Genomic DNA, 20,417 nt, shown 5'->3' with positions numbered 1-20,417 from the left:
TTGTACTTTCGAGGCCTGTCTACGCCATAGATGTCCTAAATAAAAGAGGATGTGAGTTTTAAGTAGTTACTTGCTGAATTTGACACGGTGTAGTGAGGTAGGGATTTATCTTGACGTGATATTTCGTCTTGGAGAAACTCTTCCGACCCGGCAGTAATATTAGGAGCGCGCTAGCAAGAAGTAGAAATCTGTTCCTGTTCTACTAATTTTGAACTGTACCAGTTGAGGTTCACTGTTGGAACAGATGTGGTATTTATGAAGGTACGGTGATATTTGTCTGCTTCTGTTATCATTATAGCCAAGTTAATGTCTGCTCTGTTCTTAGTTTACCTTAGCTTAGTTTAGCTAGTTCCAAGGTCTTATTATGTGTCCTCCACATGTCTTTTTTTCTTTTTAATTTTTCTGGTCTTTATGGCATTTTATGGTTGTGTTATAATTATATAAATAGTGAACATGGAAGAAAACGAGCCATTAACAGACACCTAACAAAACACGAATGACATGGGTGAAGCTGTAAATGTAATGTCATGGAAACAACTGCTAGGAAAAAGTCTTGAGCCACCCGTCGTTTCGTTTTTTTATACTTTACTTCGGAGGAGCCAGACATACTTGACATTTTTTCAGTGGTGTGAGCAATAGTTCTCCAGGCTTATAAAATTTTGTTTGTTGAACCACTGAACACTGGCATATGAGTCATTCAGGCATAAAAGGGCACACTAAATAAGTTATCAACCACTGTTGTGTATCCTTAAAACATTTGAGGAAACTGGACTGGTGGGTGGCAAATGAAAGCCATGTCCTTAAGAAATAGTAAAGACCGACACAGGGCGCGAGAGAGCCAACTGGCCCTGCAGGTGATCCATCAACTTTTCACTGAAGTCTTCTTGTAAATAGTCTCAGTGTAAGGGTGGATGTCAAGAAGCCATGCTCAAGGAAGGGAGACAAGGAGAAAAGCCATCTGTAAAACATGGTGGAGGCTTTCAGAATGACAGTGATCCCAAACATGCATGGGGAACGTCTCTGGAAGACTACTTAAAGAAATTACAAGAAAACCTTTCTAAGAGACTTCAGGCTGTGATGTACAATAAAGGTGGTCATATCAAATATTGACTTTCAAGCTTGTTAGAACAGTACAAAAAATCTACAGAATATATACTGCATTCCCATGTATGTTAGCACGTTTCGTTTTACTGAAACACCCATTTCTCATTTTCATGAAAAGTATATAGAAAAAAGGAGCTATATATTACTGTGTATTGTTCTAAATTCCATCCCCCAAAACCAAACTGGAGGTTTTATAACATCTAGCATGTAACTGTTGTTATAAATATCAAAATACTCACTTTAATATAGTTTAGAAACACTTGTGCTTAAGATTATACATACAAAACAAGCTCATCTCATCAAACATGATGCAGTTAAGATTATCTTTATCTATTTAAACTTGAATTAAAGTTTGTTTTTTAACTGTGTTAAACCGAACAAAGGGTTCGTCATTTGTCTCATTAGAGTTTCTAGAAACCTGAGGCTGTAGAGACATGGTGGGCTATGACCCTGGTGTCCAGGGTGCACCTCTGTCCCCAGAGGAGGCGGCCTTCGCTGGTTCAGCTGCTGGGATGGTCACCAGAGCCCTCATCAGTCCTTTTGATGTCATTAAAATCAGATTTCAGGTAAGGATGTGTACTTGTTTTGGGACATGTGAGACTTGCGTCCAAATGGTGAGAGAAGAGAGCCCAGAAGTGAGGATTCGTGCTCACTTTGAAGATTACAGTGAAGTAGCAGCTGTGACCTTTCAATTGGTGACTGTACTAAAAGCATGTGCAAACATTTGCATTCAGTTTTTAAAAAACAACAACAACAACCTTAATCTCTTCACAGAACTCAAGAGATTTTTGAAGCCTGATAAATGCAGGTTGTGTGTTGTGTTCTTATCTGTATTTCCCCCCCTGTAGCTGCAGATAGAGCGCGTGTCTTCAAAAACACCAGAGGGGAAGTACTATGGGATATTTCAGGCAACACGCTGCATTCATTCAGAGGAGGGACTGTCTGCTTTCTGGAAGGGCCACATCCCAGCACAGCTCCTCTCTATCTGCTACGGAGCTGTCCAGGTACAACCTGCAAACTGTGAACTGCAGGCTAAGCTAAACAATTATATTACTCTAAACAATCTCAACAACACAGCTGCTTTTATTGTGTCCAATTTGCAGTTTGCGAGTTTTGAGTTTCTGACAGAGTTGGTCCATCAGAAAACGCCGTATGACAGCCAGACAGCAGGCGTTCATTTCATCTGTGGCGGCATGGCAGCCTGCTCTGCCACAGTGGTTTGCCAGCCTCTGGACACACTGCGGACACGCTTTGCAGCTCAGGGAGAACCCAAGGTGGGACTAATCATTTCTGATCCTGTCGCTGTCAATGTTTATCAGAATTTCATACATCAACTCATTATACAGGTTTTTATTTTACAGTCCTACTTTCAAAAAACTTGGTGCATTGTGAAAAATGTAAATAAAAACAGAATGCAATGACTTGCACATCTTATAAAGTCACATTTTTTCACTAAAGAGTACAGAAAATATAGTAAGTGTTTAAACTGAGAAATTGTCCCTTTGGTTCTTTTGCCATCAGAATTATTGTCTAAAGGCGAAGAAAGATGCCCAACGGATTTACTTTACCAAATGGACCATCCCGGCCTTGCCGTTTTGGTCTATTTGATTCAACTTTGTTTTTATTCTTTATTTTATTTTATTTTCACTTGCTACACACGGGACAGACATGACTGGGGGAAAGAAAGAGAGGTAGGGAAAGAAAAACAGCGGGGAAGAGGAACGGTGAAAAAAACCCAACAAAACAAACAGACAAAAAAATACATATATCAATCTTCTGGATCACCTGTTGAGAAAGGCAAAAAGAGAAAACAATCAAAAAAGAGAGCAATATAATAAACAACATCATTGCAATGATCTATGTGAATATAACAGTAAATACTAAATATTGAATATTATTGTGCAGCACGTAGGATCGACAGCGCACAGTGTGCTTTGAGGTAGGAGCCAAAAAGGGTGTAGTTTGTGTCTGTGAGCACCCGTGTGTACACCTGTGAGCATGAGTGCGCTTGTATTTAAAAGGTTCCTTCATGTTCATGTAATGATCTGCTAGAGGGTGTGGGGGGGCCATAGCCCGTCCTCGTGGGCATGAAGCAGGTATGGAGGAGATCCAGGCTCCAGACATCCAGAGGCCCTCAGAGCACAAGAGCATATGTTGTTCTAAAACCTTTACATACAAATAGATGCAGTATTTAGTTTAGCATATGTCTTGCTGAAGTATGTAGGACCTTCTCTGAAAAAGACGTTGCCTAAGTGGAAACACATATTGCTCTACAACCTGTATATATATTTTCAGTGGTGCCAATTCCAGAGACACTAACGCACCGCCATACCAGAGGTGCAGACTTGTGAACTGAGCTCTGATAACAACGCAGTTGGTGTCTCTGCTCTTTAGTCTGCAGAATGCAGCATCAATATTTTCCCAAAAAAAGTAAAAAGTTTTGATTAGTCTGTCCACAGAACAGGTTTTTCACTTTGCCAAAGTCCATTTTAAATGAGCCTTGGTTCAGAGAAGGTGAAGGTGGCATATACATATGACCTTATCTTTGCACGATGGAGCTTTAACCTACATTTGTGGATCATGTAATGATTTCTGGAAGTGTTCCTGAGCCCATGCACTGATTTCCATGACAGAATCATGCTGCCCAAGGACCCAAAATGATCACGGGCATCCAGTATTAATTTCTTCTCACTTCACTTCTTCTTTGTCTGTTGAGGACAGAGATATGCAAATGTGTTTAATTAGGCGAATGTAGAAATATTTGAGGATTTGGAAACAAGTTTTTGTTTCCCACACTACCAACAACATTGAAGACCATTTCAAGTCTTACAACGATGAAATATTCATAAAGCATGTTAAATATTCTCGAATTCCTGCCTTAGGCAGAATCACTCGCTGTATACTGCTGAAACCCAGTTTTCTATTTCCAGGTGTACAGGAACCTGCGACATGCTGTGTCTACAATGTGGCGATCAGAAGGAACTCTAACATTTTACCGCGGCCTGTCACCAACACTCATGGCTGTGTTTCCTTACGCTGGCCTGCAGTTCTTCTTCTACAATATCTTTAAAAAGTTGTTGGCTCCACGACCCGAAGCTGGGAACTCGGGAGGTGAGTGGAAACTCTTAATTGTGCAGCGTTTACACCTGCACAGGGTTCAGTTTAAAATCCTGTCACTTTTTATGTTTATGTTCAAGGAAACTTAAAAAGCCTGGTCTGTGGGAGTGGAGCTGGAATGATCAGCAAAACAATCACGTACCCATTTGATCTGTTCAAGAAGAGATTGCAGGTGGGGGGCTTTGAAGCAGCCAGAGCTCACTTTGGACAGGTAAGCTCCTCAACAGCATGTTTCATCATATTTGATTAAGCGCTCTGGGTTTGATGGTGAAGCATTGTCTTCTGTCTGTTCTGTGCAGGTGCGGAGCTACAGAGGTCTGCTCGACTGCATGGTTCAAATAGCCAAAGAGGAGGGCTTCCGAGGATTCTTCAAAGGCCTGTCCCCCAGTCTCGTAAAAGCTGCGCTGTCAACAGGCTTCACCTTTTTTTGGTATGAATTTTTCGTCAACGCCTTGCATAACTTCAAGGAGAAACGGGGAACAAATGTCATCACCAAAGACTTTAACAGAAGATGATGAAGGGGGGTGGGGGAGCAACACACACAATCACGCACATTGGAAACTAACTTATGCCTTGTTATTTTCTTGCACTGAAAAAATGTGTCAACTGGGTCAATATCATCATTTGTTTCTGTTGTGTTTATATATCACGGCAGAAAAATTACTATATTATGTTTGTTTTTGTGATGTCATTTGAATGTGTGTCATAAAAGAGCTGGATTTTTTTTTTTTTAAAAACATGAATTTAATGTGGGATTTCAAGGTTTGTGGATACTTGCTTTAACCCTCCTGTCATACTGGCACCTTTTTGTGCTCCTTTCTGGTTTTAAATTCAAGCCATTTCCACTGTGTTCAGTGGAATATAACCAAACTTGCCAAAGGATTTTTTTTTTAATTTTTTTTTTTAATTTCGGTGTGAATTTATTAAATCAGCCTAAAATGGCTGAGCAGCAAAAATCCCCACACCCAACTTCCTTGTGCCGTTTTGTGTCCCATTGACAACCATTATAAACGCTATTTTTCATCCCAAAATTATTATTATATGATTTTTTTTTTTTTTTTTGCTTTGGATGTCAATGAGGACTCAGGGCCTTGAAATTGTAATTTTTATATTTGTCCACTGGGTGGCGCCATTTTCCCACTTTTGGGCAAGTGACGGCAATGGAGTAAATCCTGTATTTATTCCATAGACTTTCTGCTCAAATAAATGATAATTCTGTGTCACTAACAGTCTTAGACAATGGTGTGTAAGTTTAAAAAATGTAAAATAAAGGTCTTTATGCCTAAAAAAATTAAAAAAGAAAGAGAAAAATAAGTGTGTCTGTGTCTAACTTCAAAAGTCTTTCCTCTCTTTGAAGGCCACCCTGCGATATAAACAAAATAAACATAAAAGCAGGGGCCAAAACCAAATTAGACTTTATTTTGTCTGCGGGCTCAAATTGTTTATGCAGGTGCAATGCAGCAGAGGTTATAAGAATGAGCAGTAGAGCGGGAGTAGTCATTTTCAGGATGGCAAGATATTATAGCACAGATGAAGTGTTGGAAATGGTCCTGGACTCTGAGTGCCAGGATAGCTGCTCATCCTCCTCCGAGGATGATGGAGAGGAAACGGATAATTCTGTGGAACTAGAGCAGCTGGAGTCCAGTTCCCATGAAGAAATATCTGACGCTGAGAGCGAAGGGGAGATGGAGACGGAGGAAGCAGCTCCGGAATGGACTGCAAAAAATGGCAAAATCGTGTGGTCCCCCACACATACGGAGACCCTCCGCTATGTTCCTGCAGCTACAAATGTCACCCCAGGACCGACACACTACGCCGCCGCCCGAATCAGGGACCCGGCATCCAGCTTTGCACTCCTCTTCACAGACGAAATTGTGCAGCACACGGTGGCCATGACAAATCTGCACGGGAGACGCGCAGTCGCCGGCTGGCGAGACATGGACTGTGATGAATTGCGTGCTTATGTTGGGCTGCTCATCTTGGCCGGTGTTTACCGGTCAAGACACGAATCGTCTCTCAGCCTCTGGGATGATAAATGCGGACGGGATATTTTTCGAGCCACCATGTCCCACAAGCGTTTCCATCAAATCGGCGGGGCGCTTCGTTTTGATGATAAGCTTTCCCGACCCCGACGCCGTCAGGACAAGCTGGCTGCCTTCCGCAAGGTGTGGGATTTGTGGACGAATCGCCTGGAGCTGCTCTTCAACCCAGGGAGAGACATTTGTGTTGATGAACAGCTCGTCCCGTTCCGAGGAAGGTGCAAGTTCAAGCAATATATACCAACGAAGCCAGCAAGGTACGGTCTAAAAATATGGGCTGTATGCGACGTGGAAACCTCCTACGCCTGGAGACTCCAGGTATACACCGGCAAAACTGGCGATCGCGCGGAGGTGAACCAGGGGATGCGGGTTGCTCTGGAGCTAACAGAGGGGCTCCAGGGAAACGTGGTGACATGTGACAATTTTTTCACGTCCTTTGCCCTGGCAGAAGAGCTGCTGAGGAGGAAACTGGCCCTAGTCGGCACGATTAGGAGAAATAAGCCGGAGCTTCCACCTCGATTGCTCCAGACAAGAGGGAGAGCGGTCTTGTCGTCCGCCTTCGCCTTCACGCTCACCCACACTCTTGTCTCTTATATCCCCCGACGTGGCAAAAATGTGCTCTTGATGAGCACAAAACACCGCTCTCCGGATGTGAGCGAGGAAGGGAAGCGAAAGCCAGTAATCATACAAGATTACAATCGGTGCAAAGGTGGTGTCGACAACCTTGACAAGGTAGGTGTCATTACGCATCAGTTACGCACAGATTTATTCATTCTTGCTCATATATTCTTTTGTAAAATATACATAGGTTTGATTTTCTGTTTTTTGTGTGGGGTTTTTTTTTTTTTTTTTTAGGTTGTCGGCACCTATTCCTGTAGGAGGATAACTAATCGCTGGCCAGTGGCACTCTTCCACAACCTGCTGGACGTGTCACTCTACAACTCCTACGTGCTGTGGACAGCTATCGACCCATCCTGGAAACAGCAGAAAAATTACAAACGGAGGCTGTATGCTGAAGAAGTGGGTGAAGCTTTAGTAAACCCACACATACTGAAGCGAACACGCCTTCCCCGCTCATCAGGTGCTGCAGACATCGTGACGAGAGTGCAGAGTGCTGCTGCAGACCCCGCCCTGATCCCCAATTCCAAGGGCAGGAGACAGTGCGACTTCTGCCATGAGAAAAAGAAACGTGTCGTCACCACCTGCTGCAAATGCGGGAAGTCCACATGTAAGGACCACCTTCTGGTCATTTGCAGCCTCTGCGTCAACTGAGGACTCTGACACCTCCACATACACACCACACCTCCACACACCTCCACATATGCTCTTCCCCTCTCCCTCGCTCTTTCTTACTTATATCTTTCTCGTTCCCAAAAACATAAATGTTCATGTTCATTGTTCAAAATAAAAGTTTTTTTCTGGTTCAAACTGATCTTGTATTTTCATTTACATATTTTTTTTCATTTTATTTTAGAACACAACAAGGAAAAAAGCATTTAGTGGGGAAAAAGTGAAAAACCATAATATACCATTATATTGAATTTCCTGTGCCCCTGCAAAAAAAATAATGCTGGATCAAAACAAATGTTGGTGCGAATCTTTGGACCATCCAAAGGCCTAATTATAATAAAAGTCAAATATTACTTCAAATGTTTTTTATGGAAAATATTTAGTTTTTTTGTTTTTTGGGGCTATAAAAATGGTGCGCTCATGTAATTAAACTGCGATTTAAAGGGTTAAAACCCCCGAAATATAATTAAAACTTTACATGAATATTTCAGGGAGAAGTAGTTGTAAAAGATTGGCTAATTTAAAGTGGAAGAAAATATGAATATATAATCTTTTTATAGCACTTTTTGGGGCGTGGCAGAAAACGGCCACTAGGGCGATGGACGTAAGTTTTTCTTTTAATTTGCCCCTGCATTAAAAATAATGCTGGATCAAAACAAATGTTGGTGCGAATCTTTGGACCATCCAAAGGCCTAATTATAATAAAAGTCAAATATTACTTCAAATGTTTTTTATGGAAAATATTTAGTTTTTTTGTTTTTTGGGGCTATAAAAATGGTGCGCTCATGTAATTAAACTGCGATTTAAAGGGTTAAAACCCCCGAAATATAATTAAAACTTTACATGAATATTTCAGGGAGAAGTAGTTTTAAAAGATTGGCTAATTTAAAGTGGAAGAAAATATGAATATATAATCTTTTTATAGCACTTTTTGGGGCGTGGCAGAAAACGGCCACTAGGGCGATGGACGTAAGTTTTTCTTTTAATTTGCCCCTGCATTAAAAATAATGCTGGATCAAAACAAATGTTGGTGCGAATCTTTGGACCATCCAAAGGCCTAATTATAATAAAAGTCAAATATTACTTCAAATGTTTTTTATGGAAAATATTTAGTTTTTTTGTTTTTTGGGGCTATAAAAACAGTGCGCTCATGTAATTAAACTGCGATTTAAAGGGTTAAAACCCCCGAAATATAATTAAAACTTTATATGAATATTTCAGGGAGAAGTAGTTTTAAAAGATTGGCTAATTTAAAGTGGAAAAAAATATGAATATATAATATTTTTATAGCACTTTTTGGGGCGTGGCAGAAAACGGCCTCTAGGGTGATGGACGTAAGTTTTTCTTTTAATTTGCCCCTGTAAAAAAAATAATGCTGGATCAAAACAAATGTTGGTGCGAATCTTTGGACCATCCAAAGGCCTAATTATAATAAAAGTCAAATATTACTTCAAATGTTTTTTATGGAAAATATTTAGTTTTTTCGTTTTTTGGGGCTATAAAAACAGTGCGCTCATGTAATTAAACTGCGATTTAAAGGGTTAAAACCCCCGAAATATAATTAAAACTTTATATGAATATTTCAGGGAGAAGTAGTTTTAAAAGATTGGCTAATTTAAAGTGGAAAAAAATATGAATATATAATATTTTTATAGCACTTTATGGGGCGTGGCAGAAAACGGCCTCTAGGGTGATGGACGTAAGTTTTTTAAAGGATGACAGGAGGGTTAAAAAGATAAGTGTTAGCATTGAATATTCAAACTGAACTTTGCACACTTTGCAAGAAAGTTGCAAGAAAAGAATACAACAAAATTAAGCTTTAGCTTTGGGATTGTGTGTTGGTTTTGTGCACAGACAAAAAAAAGCACTTAATATTTATTGCATTAAATACTATGGAGGACTGGGTATGTGAGGGACTGCTAACTGAGAGTTCAGTTAGTTTGTTGTGTTACGTTACACTGTTAAAGCAGTTGTGTGGATGTGTCTGCTGAACACTATGACGTTATTATTTTTTTCAATAAAGTTTGGATTAAGGAATTGTGTTTGCATGTGTGGTGTGTAGACCAGGATGAACATAGTGTTCATTAGAGGTGTGCATATGAATCGTATGCCTTTTGACACCTTTTATTAAAAAAACAAAACAAAAAAACAGTTTACGTATTGAAGTTTGGTACATGTGCATGGGTCATCACATGCCCCCTAAATGATGAAAAATGAATAAGTGAGGACAAAGAGCTCACAACAGGGTTTATATATTTAAAATAAATAAAATAACTGAATGTGAGCATGTTGGATGCATACTCGTTGTTTGCATAAATGCCGACATACTGCTTACTCTCTTACAATTCCTCCATCTAAAGCATAAGTACACAGCACAGCAGTTGCACCACCTTAATATCTGCTAACCCTCTACAGGGAAAATACCAAAGAGTCCATGTGACAACATCCTCATTTAGGTTTGACAGTGTTTCTTGCAGATATTGGCAGATGTTGTGGGGAAGGCCTCAGAGGCGATCGCCTGTACTAATGAGAAGTGTATGAATTGAAAAAGGTAGCAAAAGTTGAGCATGTAGACAGAACAGAAACTGGCGTGTATGGAGGTGTGGCCTTGCTCCTGAAATTCAGATAAATTATCTGCAGTATGATAAGAGGGGGAACTCAGTTTCAGCTTCATCTATATACAATTTCACGTAATATGTTGAGATATTTATATATTACAGCTATTTTGCAATATATTGTCTTATTTAATACTGATAATTTAACTTGTTAGTTACTGTTCTTACTGTCTTGGAGCATATCTGGCCACAAAATTTCCTCTGAGATCAATCAAGTATTCTGATTCTCATTCTAATTTATACTGCATGTGTTGTAACTTTATTGCAGTTTATTGTTTGATAACAGCATTTTGGTTATTTTGTAAGTGATTTAAGTGTTAGCCACATGTTTAGTGAGAGCTATTAATTATAGATTTGATTTTCTGCCAAAAGCGAGCATTTAACAGGTATTTTCATTAGAAAACTGCATTTCCCAGAATTCTTTGTGGTAGACGAAAGTTACTCTGGGTTTAGCTAGCAAAGAAAGTTTTGGGAAGCCATTATATGTTGCTCTGATGTCAAGCTGTTTATTTGTTGTACATCCCCTTTTGAAGCCCTATATAAAGACTATCATTTCTGCAATTGATGTCTGATCCGTTTTTTTTTTTTGTTTTTTTTTTTTTTTTTGGCTAAGTGGATTCGCCACAATAGCATGACATGGTTTCCAAAGTTGCATTTGAATGAGCCACAAGCCTGTCTTTCCATTCAGATAGATCACATTAACAAACTCTCCACACAGTAACGGATGCAGCCGTATTTACGTTCATTTACTGATTACAAAACCCATCAATAGTATGACAGTAAATGAACACAATAAAACCACAATGAAGTCAATACAGCAGCAAAACAACACCACATGAACAAGTCTGTAAAAACTCCTGTAAAACACGACATCACATGTGAGGCTCAGATAAGGAAAACATTCAGTTCATAAATATTTAAGGGCAGCCTCGGTAGTCAAGAATCATGCTGTTTCATGAAGACATCATGGCTGCTGAAACACATTACAGAAATGTCAAAGCGGCTTCATCACTTGATATGATATTCTTTTTGAGTCACATTTATATTTTTCATACAGTATATACAAGAATACACAATCACCTTACATCAGACTGTGAAAACCATAATACTCGACTGTTACAGTGGCCAACAAGAGTCCCAACTACATAATTCAGTTACCAAATAAATGAACAAAGCCAGAGATGTTTAAAGATAACGCAGAAAACAAATGTTAAGTTTATGTGCACTGAGTCTCTAGATATCTTTTCACCAACACACCCTGAGCTTGGATGAAAACACTGTGGGATAAAACGATTTCAGGAATGTATGCTACACTCAGTCAGGCTAATTGGACTCCATACTGATTAATGAAAGGTGCAGACTGGCTGTTTTCTAAGGAGAAGTGAAGGATGAGGAGCCTGCAGGTGCTTTTGTTGGACTCTCACTGGGATTTACTACACCTTTACACTTGGCGGGCCTTGCTGTGGATGCCTAGCTGTACCTGTAAAGGCAGTCTGAGAGCTGTTGGCTTTGCTGGAACGCCGGCGAGTCGGCTGAGGGGCTGGGATCACCAGGACAGTCACTTCTTCTTCAGATGGCTGAGGGAACATTGCAGGATGTGCTGGGTAGGCATCCTCCACTAATACGCAGGTCAGGGGTGTTTAACAGCGGCTTAGCCCCGTTCTCATTCTGGTTGCGGACTGGAGTTCCAGGAGAAAAAGCTTGGAAGCTTGAAGAGTGAATCCCTGCGGCCTGGATCAGGTAGGGTCAAAGTCTCTGGAGCTGACTTCTTCCGGGGTCGCTCTTTGGGCACTGACAGGAAATCAGGGGCTTCGGTGGAGAGGGGAGTGGACGGGGCGCTGTTGGGTCCGCTGCGGGTGCTAGATGGCAGGGGGTTCTCTGAGATGGAAATGGTAGGGGGGAAAGTGCCAATCTTCAGGTTGGTGGCTTCCTGCGTGGCACGCTCGTACTCTCTTACTTCATCCATGGTCATGTCTGTTGGGTTGGAGCAGTGACATAATATTAATAATAATACCTACTGAGCTATCCATGTCCCCATATAAGAGAGACAAGGAATCTTTAGAATTGTTTTTATTAGATTTTAATGCAGTTTTATGTAATATAAGCACAGTGATCTGCAATTCTAATAAACACACAATTTATTAACAATAAAACATAAAAAACACATCAAATTTTTAAACAGATGTGTTTCAGAACAGAGGTTAGTAGTAGTAGAAGTGGGGTGCTGAACTTCCCATTCTTAGCTGACAGTAGTCACACCTGTGGTCTTTTACTGTTGTCCATCTGCTCTACAGTTTGACATGTTGCACAATCAGAGATGTTGTTCTTCATACATTGATTATAATGAGAATTTGAGTTAATGTTCTCTTCCTATAAAAGCAGTCTGGGCGTTCTCTTCTAACCTCTGACATCAACAAGATGAAAAATCAAAGTTTCTAAGACATAGTTTCAAAAATACACAAACCAGCCACACTTCTGTAGGAGGAGGTAGGATGTGGCATAACCAATTAGCAGATGTGACACTACAGCTAACTGGAGTCACCCATCTAGTGTGTGGAACATTTTATATGTTATCATTCGTGGTTAATTGTTCTAACAGGCCATTCAGGAAGTCTTTTCTTTGTTTTTGGTGGTGGAGGTTCTAGCATTTACCCTATTTAGAATTATTAACAGGTATCTGTTCATGCATACACCCTGCTAAAAAGAGCTTGCTAACATTTAGTTGATAACTTAGCACACTATGCTCATGTCCAAATATGACAAATATATACAAATATTTATAACTCCAAAAACACCAGATGGAGATGGTCACAAAGCTAAAAGTTGATGAAATTAATAAAGAAATTGATAATATCATGCTAGCTATGTCCATCCTTTGCATACAGTCTATTATCTCCATCTTAAAATGGAAAAATGTATGTGAAGTGGGAGCAATCGTGAGATGAGTCAGTGCCTGCACATGAAACTAACCCAAGTTTTCTAAAGACTGTCATCTTCTGCACACTTACCAATCCACTCATCCACCCAGGCAAAGGCCTGCCTGTGTCCTAAAAGCAGCACATCTCGGATCACCTGAGGAAGATTACAAAAAATAAAAAGAGAGAAAAGGGAAGCAAAGGAGGCAAGATCACAGGAAAATTAATTCAGGCAGGGACAGAGGCAGGGAGGAAGTTCAAGGAGAGAAGCTGCAAATCAGACGGCATTTGCTCTAAAGGATACAGAGAGTTTCACTTCATTTCTCACTTCAAAAATTTTCTGTTCACCCCTAGAGGATTATGATTTATGTGGGACACTCCTGGTGTTAGCCTGTGAGTAATGAACCTGCCTTCAATGTGTGTGTGTGTGTGTGTGTGTGTGGGTGCCTTGGGCAAGGATAGTGCAGGGACAGCTGACCTGAGGGACAGATGCTGTAGCAAAATGGATTTGGGAAATGAGAGATACAAAGTTGAAATTCTGCAGCCAAGAAAAAGGGAGGTGGTGCTGCAAGGCAAGCTGTGGGATGCAAACAGGGCAGATATTGTCGAAGGTGATAATGGAACTGCTGATCTAGCTCACGGCTGTGTATCACATGTTTTCAGAGCAAAAGATAGGACGCCTCTGGCTCAGACGATGATATAAGCAGGCTGAAACTCATCTACAACGTGTTTCTTGCCCCCAAAAATGGTTTGTCCTGACCTTGTGTACAAACTGCTCCACACGGGTTTGCAGGCCCCAGACTTCAAATTTGACAGTGACCAGTTTGTAGGAGCACATGATGGGGTCCTGTGTGTCGAGCCATCCTTCCTGCAGAAGCCCTCGGCTCGTCTTCTTTGACTTAAAATACCGAAGGTCCTACAAGGCCACAAGACACCAGGTTCAGAAAAACAACTCATTTTTCCCCAGAAGTTAAATGAACACAAACAATCTTATGTCGATAATCCTCATAAAATTTACATAAGACCATGAGGAAAATTTGTTGAACTGTTTTCAAACCAATACTTCAAATTAAAACTATACTTCCTGCCATCTAATCTCTCTCACACACATCAATTTCCTCCTCTCTGCCCACAGGACAGGATCATCTGCTTTTATCTATGAGGCTAATGCAGGGTATAGCTAAGAAGCACAGTGGGAGTCTCCGAAACTTTACACGCATTAATCACTGCTCCCAGTGGACTAATTATGCTGTGATGCTCATTTGTCTTAGAGTCATGCATCTTAGTGTGACAGAGTGTCTCTATCCCTGCTGGGAAAGTACTTGTAGATAGGGATGGGTACCGGTATCCGGCGCCATGATGGCACCGGTTCTGACATAAACGGTAGTAACCAGACCGAAAAGCAGCGCACATTTCGGTGCTTTATTTCGGTGCTTTTTTTTCCTGAGATGTGATACACTTTGAATTCTAGCCAATCATTTTACGTTTCCGGGGATAGTAGGCGGGTCCAGGTACGTACGTTCTTTTAGAGCAGAGCTACAGATTAAAAATGCCCAAGGCGAAGCGGTCAAAAGTCTTGCTGTACTTCACAGCAAAAGATGCAAACTCAGCAGCCTGCAACAAGTGCTTTAAGGTGATACTGTGGAAAGGAGGTAACACCTGAAATCCGATGAAACACCTGGCGACGCATAGCGTTTTTTTTAAAAGCCGAAAAATGCGCCGTATTTGGTAGCTTGCTGCGAGACCTCACACCGAGCGCATCTACTGCAGGTGTGGTGCCTGTTATCGGACGAAGAGTTAGCAACATCCCCCAAAAAGCTGAAGAGTAGAGTCCTGGCCCCTAGCCCTGCCAGTGTAGCAGAAATGATGAGGATGATGATGGCAGCAGCAGCCGTTCTTCTCTGCGTGAGTAGCTTAATGTTGTTCGTGTATAATTTACGTTGAGTAGGCTAACCACGTTATTACATTAATGTATGTAAGGTGAACTAGCAAACACCATCATAGCTACATGCGGCTGTCTTCTTGTTTGATGGCAGATACTCCCTTCACCCTGGCCAAAAAGGCAAAAATGACCAAATAAAAAGTGGGAAACAGTTAAACATGAGAGGTTTTTGGATAAAGTTTTTGTTTTTTCCATTGTTAAAGCACTGCTTCCAGCCAAGAGTGATACCATATATGCCCTATAGCTGCAGAAAAGGCTAACATTGTTATCTTTTTACTAAAAAAACAGCTGAACATGAGAGGTTTTTGGACCAATTTTGTGTTCTCCATTCTTTAAGCACCGGTTCGAGCACCGGTTCGAGCACCGTTTAAGCACCGGCACCGTTTCAAAAGTACCGGTTTGGCACCGGTATCAGATAAAACCTAAACGATACCCATCCCTACTTGTAGAGGAGGTGGAAGACGTCTGTTATATTCGTCTGCGTATAAAATGTTTCATCAAGTGTATTGAGAGACAGAAAGATGAGAAATGCTAATGACACATTAATTGCTTTTAAGCGCATTTTTTAATAAGCAAATATCTCTCCAAAAGATGTTTTACTTCACTTTTACTCTCCCAGAAAACGCTACGTCCAGATGAACAGAATCAACTTTTAGAGATTTATTTTCCTGGATGATTGAGAATGCATCAAGACGTTTACTTCACTTACTTTTCCTCCTGGTTTTGCTGAACAAGTTTCATTAACTGTAGATTGTATTTCAAGAAGGTCTAAAAAGTGAAGCCAAAGTCAAAGGGCTTTAAATATGATTTCTTTCTGGTGACCAGCAGGGAGCAAATCCTCTGGCTGCAAGTAGTTTGGTTCTATATACTGTGTCATATATCCAGTCAAATCACCAGCAAGTGTGAGGATCTTTATAAAAACAGAAGTTTTTGGTAGTTTGCAGGTCTGGAGCATTGCCACAGTCTTGCCAGGAGTGGACAATGCAGCAAACTCACCCAAGGCCAGACTGCGCCATGCTCATACAAACGGCAAAAAACTCAAAAGCATTTGTCACTTTATGGTCTCAAATGTTATTTTAATACCTTCTTTCATACATCATGAGGTTTATTTTGAAAATTATGTTCATATTTGGAGTAAAATAGATTATAACACAGACGTGACTAAGTTGTGACTGTGAACAGCATCTCCAGGCTTTAATAACAGCAGAACACAAACACAAAATAGGTGACATCCATCTTTTCTATATGAGCTATGGCTTGAACTAATATCAGTGGGGCAGAGAGGCTTTTTGTTGATTAAGATTACATCAAATTCCATTAAAATCAAGCATCTGACACTCATGCATGTGTTGACAAGTATTGAGCCAAACGTGGTTTTAAAGATCCTTCATTTTTTTGTGTTAATTGATTTCTCAGTGTGATGCATGCTGGTTTTATTTAGTTAAAATACGTTTAGACACTACAATAACGTCTTTTTATCTTCAGCACTGGAAATTCTTTCTTGTCTTGTGGACGCTGGTTGCATGCGTTTGCGTCATGAGCACCTGCTGTCAGACCTTTGACTTTTTTCTCCTTTGTTTTTAACCCCGTCTCTTTTAAACTTGGACATTTGACACAGTTCATCTGTTTTTTTAAAATAATATTTACATTAGACATCTGACTTCTATGTTTAGCTCTGGACAGCATGTCTGTGCTATTCTTAGCTCTCAGTGGTTAAAAGCAGAGGAGCACAGAGATCGGTGGGAGGTGCGTGTGTGAAAGTGAGGGTGTCAATAATAAAACTGCAGCGCTGTCATGACCCCTCTTGGTTATTAATAGCTCAGCTTTTTATGACCATCATGTCCTGATAGATGAGCGAACGCATGCGCATACAAATGTCAAATCTCCACAGCTAATGCCCATCACCTCCCCCACACATAAACATGCGTTTCCCTTCCTTCCATCGCCCAGAGGAGGCAGATGGCCTGCTGGTGGTCAAACACGAGCTGGTGCTGGTGGAGAAAAGATAACACCCTATTCTGTTCCCTTCTCCTCACATCTCAGTTGTTGACTTCTCTCCTCCTCCCTCCTATTCACCCTTCTTTCCACTTCCTTCCACAGTATCTGTGCCGTGGCTGCAAGTATTCATTCACTCCTCATCCTGAGGTCAGTGATGTCGCTCTCCTCACCTCCGACTCCTTGTAGTGGCGCTCGGGGATCTCATCGTAAGCGATGTCCAACAAACACACATCCATCTCCTCTTCTCTGGGCTCACTGCCAAAGATCTGAGGAACAGGGAACAGTTCAGTATGTGAGGACAGCTCAATCAGTGGCGTTGACAAATGCTGTGGGATGAAGTGCCGTCAATTGGTGGATTTATAAAGGCAGCTTCACGCATCACGTAAATGCTGGGAGTCATTTTAGTCACACATCATATGGCTGTACAGGAAAGCAGTGGCTGAAAGGGTTTACGTTAGACAAAAATATAATTTCCTGAGCACGTCCCGTCCTTCTAGCTTTACCCTCAAACAATAGGCCAAACAAACTGTGAGTAGGAATGTGAGTCACACCAAGTGGTCAATGATTTCCTCCTGTGTGACTCACGGGAAGCAGCAAAGCAATGTTGACTAGTTATCTGCTCCTTTCAGAGCAGTGAAAGTGCTCTTGAGTCATGGACATTAATTAAACTTCCTGCATTCTTTAAATCTTTTCCATGGGTATAGGGCCAAGAGCAAATGGCAGGGAGTCAACTGCCAAGGTTATTACAAGACATGAGGGAGGCTGGAATAAAGAGAGAATAGCGGTGACTGCACAAATGGTGGGACCAGTGGGGTGTTAACATGAGAGCGGAAAGACCCTTCTATTGAGTTTGCCTGCACCCACATTTGTTACAATCAGTTTCAAATGTGAGATTTTGACCATCTGTGAAACCATCGGGATGTTCTTGCAACTCCCATAATCCACCACTAGGTGGGGCCGCAGCCTTTTCCTTCTACTACATTGTGTGTTCGAGTAATATTGTGCAACAGTCAGACTTGCCTCCACTGCCAATACCAAGTGTTGCTCTGAAGGTGAGGTGGAGATCAATTGAAGTGCTTTTACCTGGTTTGAAATACTCAACACAACCAGCAGGACCTTGTCAGGTTGATTTAATAAAAGACAATTACAGTCAATCTATTTTATAGCTATAGTTCTGTGGAAAAGTTTTTAACCAGCTCTTATTTCTTTATATTTTACTTTAAAGGAGCCAGACTTTCTTGTAATTTTTAAAAGTGGTCTTAAACATTAGTTCTGCAGATTGTCTGAAGGTTTTTTAATGTTGGTCTTAAGACAACAGGCTGCTTTTTCACTTGCTTTCAGTCTAGTCCAGGCGTGGGCAATCTCAGTCCACGGGGGCCGGTGTCCCTGCAGGTTTTAGATGTGTCCTCGAACCAACACAGCAGATTTAAATGGCTAAATTAGCTCCTCAACATGTCCTGAAGTTCCCCAGAGGCCCGGTAACAAACTAATCATGTGATTCAGGTGTGTTGACCCATGGTGAGATCTAAAACCTGCAGGGACACCGGCCCTCGTGGACTGAGATTGCCCACCCCTGGTCTAGTCCGTCTACGTGACCATTTTCAGTGGATCATTTGAACCATTGTTGTTTCTACACGTAACAAACAACTTAGCAAAGAACCCATTTTAAATTTTGTCTTTAGGGACTTTCTTACTAGTCTGTCTTGAAAAACACATTTTTCTGTGAATTAATTATATGAAAAATGCCAAAGACACTGAGGTTTGACAGGCATAAAATTGTATGTTTGCACCAACAAAGTGATTCCCAAAGAGCTGTAAACCAAAAACTTTGCTCGTTATAGAGATTCAGACTGTCCACCTATTGTTCAGATGTGTATGTCTAAGTATCTATGAGAAATTATCATAATGACAGATTGAAAAAGAGACATACTTTTCTATAACTGCACTGATTGTTCAAGATACAAATGAACCAAGACAAAAACATTCATGTTAACAGTCGCAATCACTGCCTGAAGAAATCAGAACAGCAGAATGACTGATAATCCTTCTGATGTCCTTGGCACACAAAGATGCAATAACCCTCTGACAAAGAGAATTCATTATTTTTGATTTTGGGGAAAAGACAAGAAGCAACAAGATGAGGCAACAAAGCAGACAGCAAAGAGCACAAAAGGGCAAAGGTACATGAAAAGAGAGAAACTAAATTCTATCCTCTTTCTTTCAGATGCAGCTTTGTTCCTACGATTCACTTCCAACGGCACAGCACTCGGAGCTTTACTCACATTATCATTGTTCCCTTTGTTATCCTCATATTTGGTCTCAATGTGGATGGAAAACTTGGGCAGGAAAGAGCACTGAAGGGAGGGAAAAGTGAGAAATAAACAACGTGTGAGTTTCTCTGTTAATAACTGCATTGCTTAATGTCGTTTGTTCCAGCCCTTTTTCAGAGATTTTTAACATTGTAAGCTTCATCAGTCTGCTAAAGTGACAACATCCTGTTGTTTAGGTCAATATGTGTGCATGTAGTCTTACAGTAGCTTACTCTTTAGCTTCACTGCATTTTAGCTGCTGTGCTGAAAGCACAAGATGCCGACACGCTCAGATGCCAGATCAGATTAATGGAGAGGACTGTGTGTCTGACAGGGGCTTATATCTTGGGTTTTATTACACAAAACCAACGCAGTAATGGTTATTCTCTCACTCTGGAGATTTAAAACCACATCACACTTTAATGTTTTTGTCCATTTTTACTGTCTTTAACCAAATTAAAGCTCAACACAATCATTATACAATGTAGAAGGATGAATACTGGATACATGAGCTGTAAATGCAAAAGCCAGTGTTTGTGTTTATGCATGCCATCAATAAGTGATGCTACACATGGTATATTCACAGTGATGTGGAACCAGAGGCCTTATTGTAATTACTCAGCACAATTCAGTGGCCTCGTGAGTCTTAAAGAGAAACAAGAAAACTGTGCGAGATGTGTTTGTGTGAGCGTGTCTCTGTGTTTCTGATACTGATGATGGTGACAGAGGATAAATGTCTACACACGTAAAGCAGCTCTAACATGAATTAGTAGGTTAACAAGACTAATTTGAACCTACATCAGTAACAACTGACCTGCTGTTTCAAGTCAAACTGGTCAATATTAAAAAGGTGTTTGTCATTTACAGATGAACAATGAAGATATTTCTTTAAAACCTAATTTGGTGCTAGAAATAAATGTCCGAGACCATCACAGTGAGCACTTTTTTCTTCAGTCACAGACGTGTGTAAAATCAAGCACCTCTCCATGCAGTCTGCCTTGTTGTTACAAATGTGGTCCTGTAATAAGATGCCACCACTGCAACAAGTCAGCTGGTGAAATGTCTTCCATCTTAGAGCGCAATCAGCT

At 40.8% G+C, this 20,417-nt stretch overlaps 2 protein-coding genes across 2 annotated transcripts in view; one reads left to right on the top strand and one right to left on the bottom strand.

The window, feature by feature from the left end:
- The first annotated feature begins 71 nt into the window (after nt 1-71).
- On the top strand, nt 72-4,950 carry slc25a19 (solute carrier family 25 member 19). Its single transcript, XM_085156386.1, has 7 exons — nt 72-261; nt 1,510-1,670; nt 1,953-2,108; nt 2,208-2,378; nt 4,035-4,215; nt 4,302-4,432; nt 4,521-4,950. Exons 2-7 carry the CDS (start codon nt 1,539-1,541, stop codon nt 4,734-4,736), a joined length of 987 nt encoding a protein of 328 aa, XP_085012512.1. The 5' UTR covers nt 72-261; nt 1,510-1,538; the 3' UTR covers nt 4,737-4,950.
- A 5,935-nt stretch (nt 4,951-10,885) lies between these two features.
- The window catches only part of LOC146520181 (cytoplasmic phosphatidylinositol transfer protein 1-like), a 50,879-nt gene continuing 41,347 nt past the window's right edge, over nt 10,886-20,417 (bottom strand). The window contains exons 5-9 of the mRNA XM_085156395.1: nt 19,303-19,374; nt 17,191-17,286; nt 13,841-13,996; nt 13,174-13,237; nt 10,886-12,139 (exon numbers count right to left, since the gene is read on the bottom strand). Of these exons, the coding sequence (XP_085012521.1) occupies nt 11,829-12,139; nt 13,174-13,237; nt 13,841-13,996; nt 17,191-17,286; nt 19,303-19,374 (699 nt within the window). The 3' untranslated portion in view covers nt 10,886-11,828. The remainder of the gene's footprint in view (nt 12,140-13,173; nt 13,238-13,840; nt 13,997-17,190; nt 17,287-19,302; nt 19,375-20,417) is intronic.

The sequence above is a fragment of the Neolamprologus multifasciatus genome, chromosome 4 (genome assembly GCF_963576455.1).
Source record: "Neolamprologus multifasciatus chromosome 4, fNeoMul1.2, whole genome shotgun sequence".
NCBI classification, from domain to species: domain Eukaryota; kingdom Metazoa; phylum Chordata; class Actinopteri; order Cichliformes; family Cichlidae; genus Neolamprologus; species Neolamprologus multifasciatus.
Note: the sequence above shows the minus strand (reverse complement) of the source record. Positions and strands in the feature narration are given on the sequence as shown.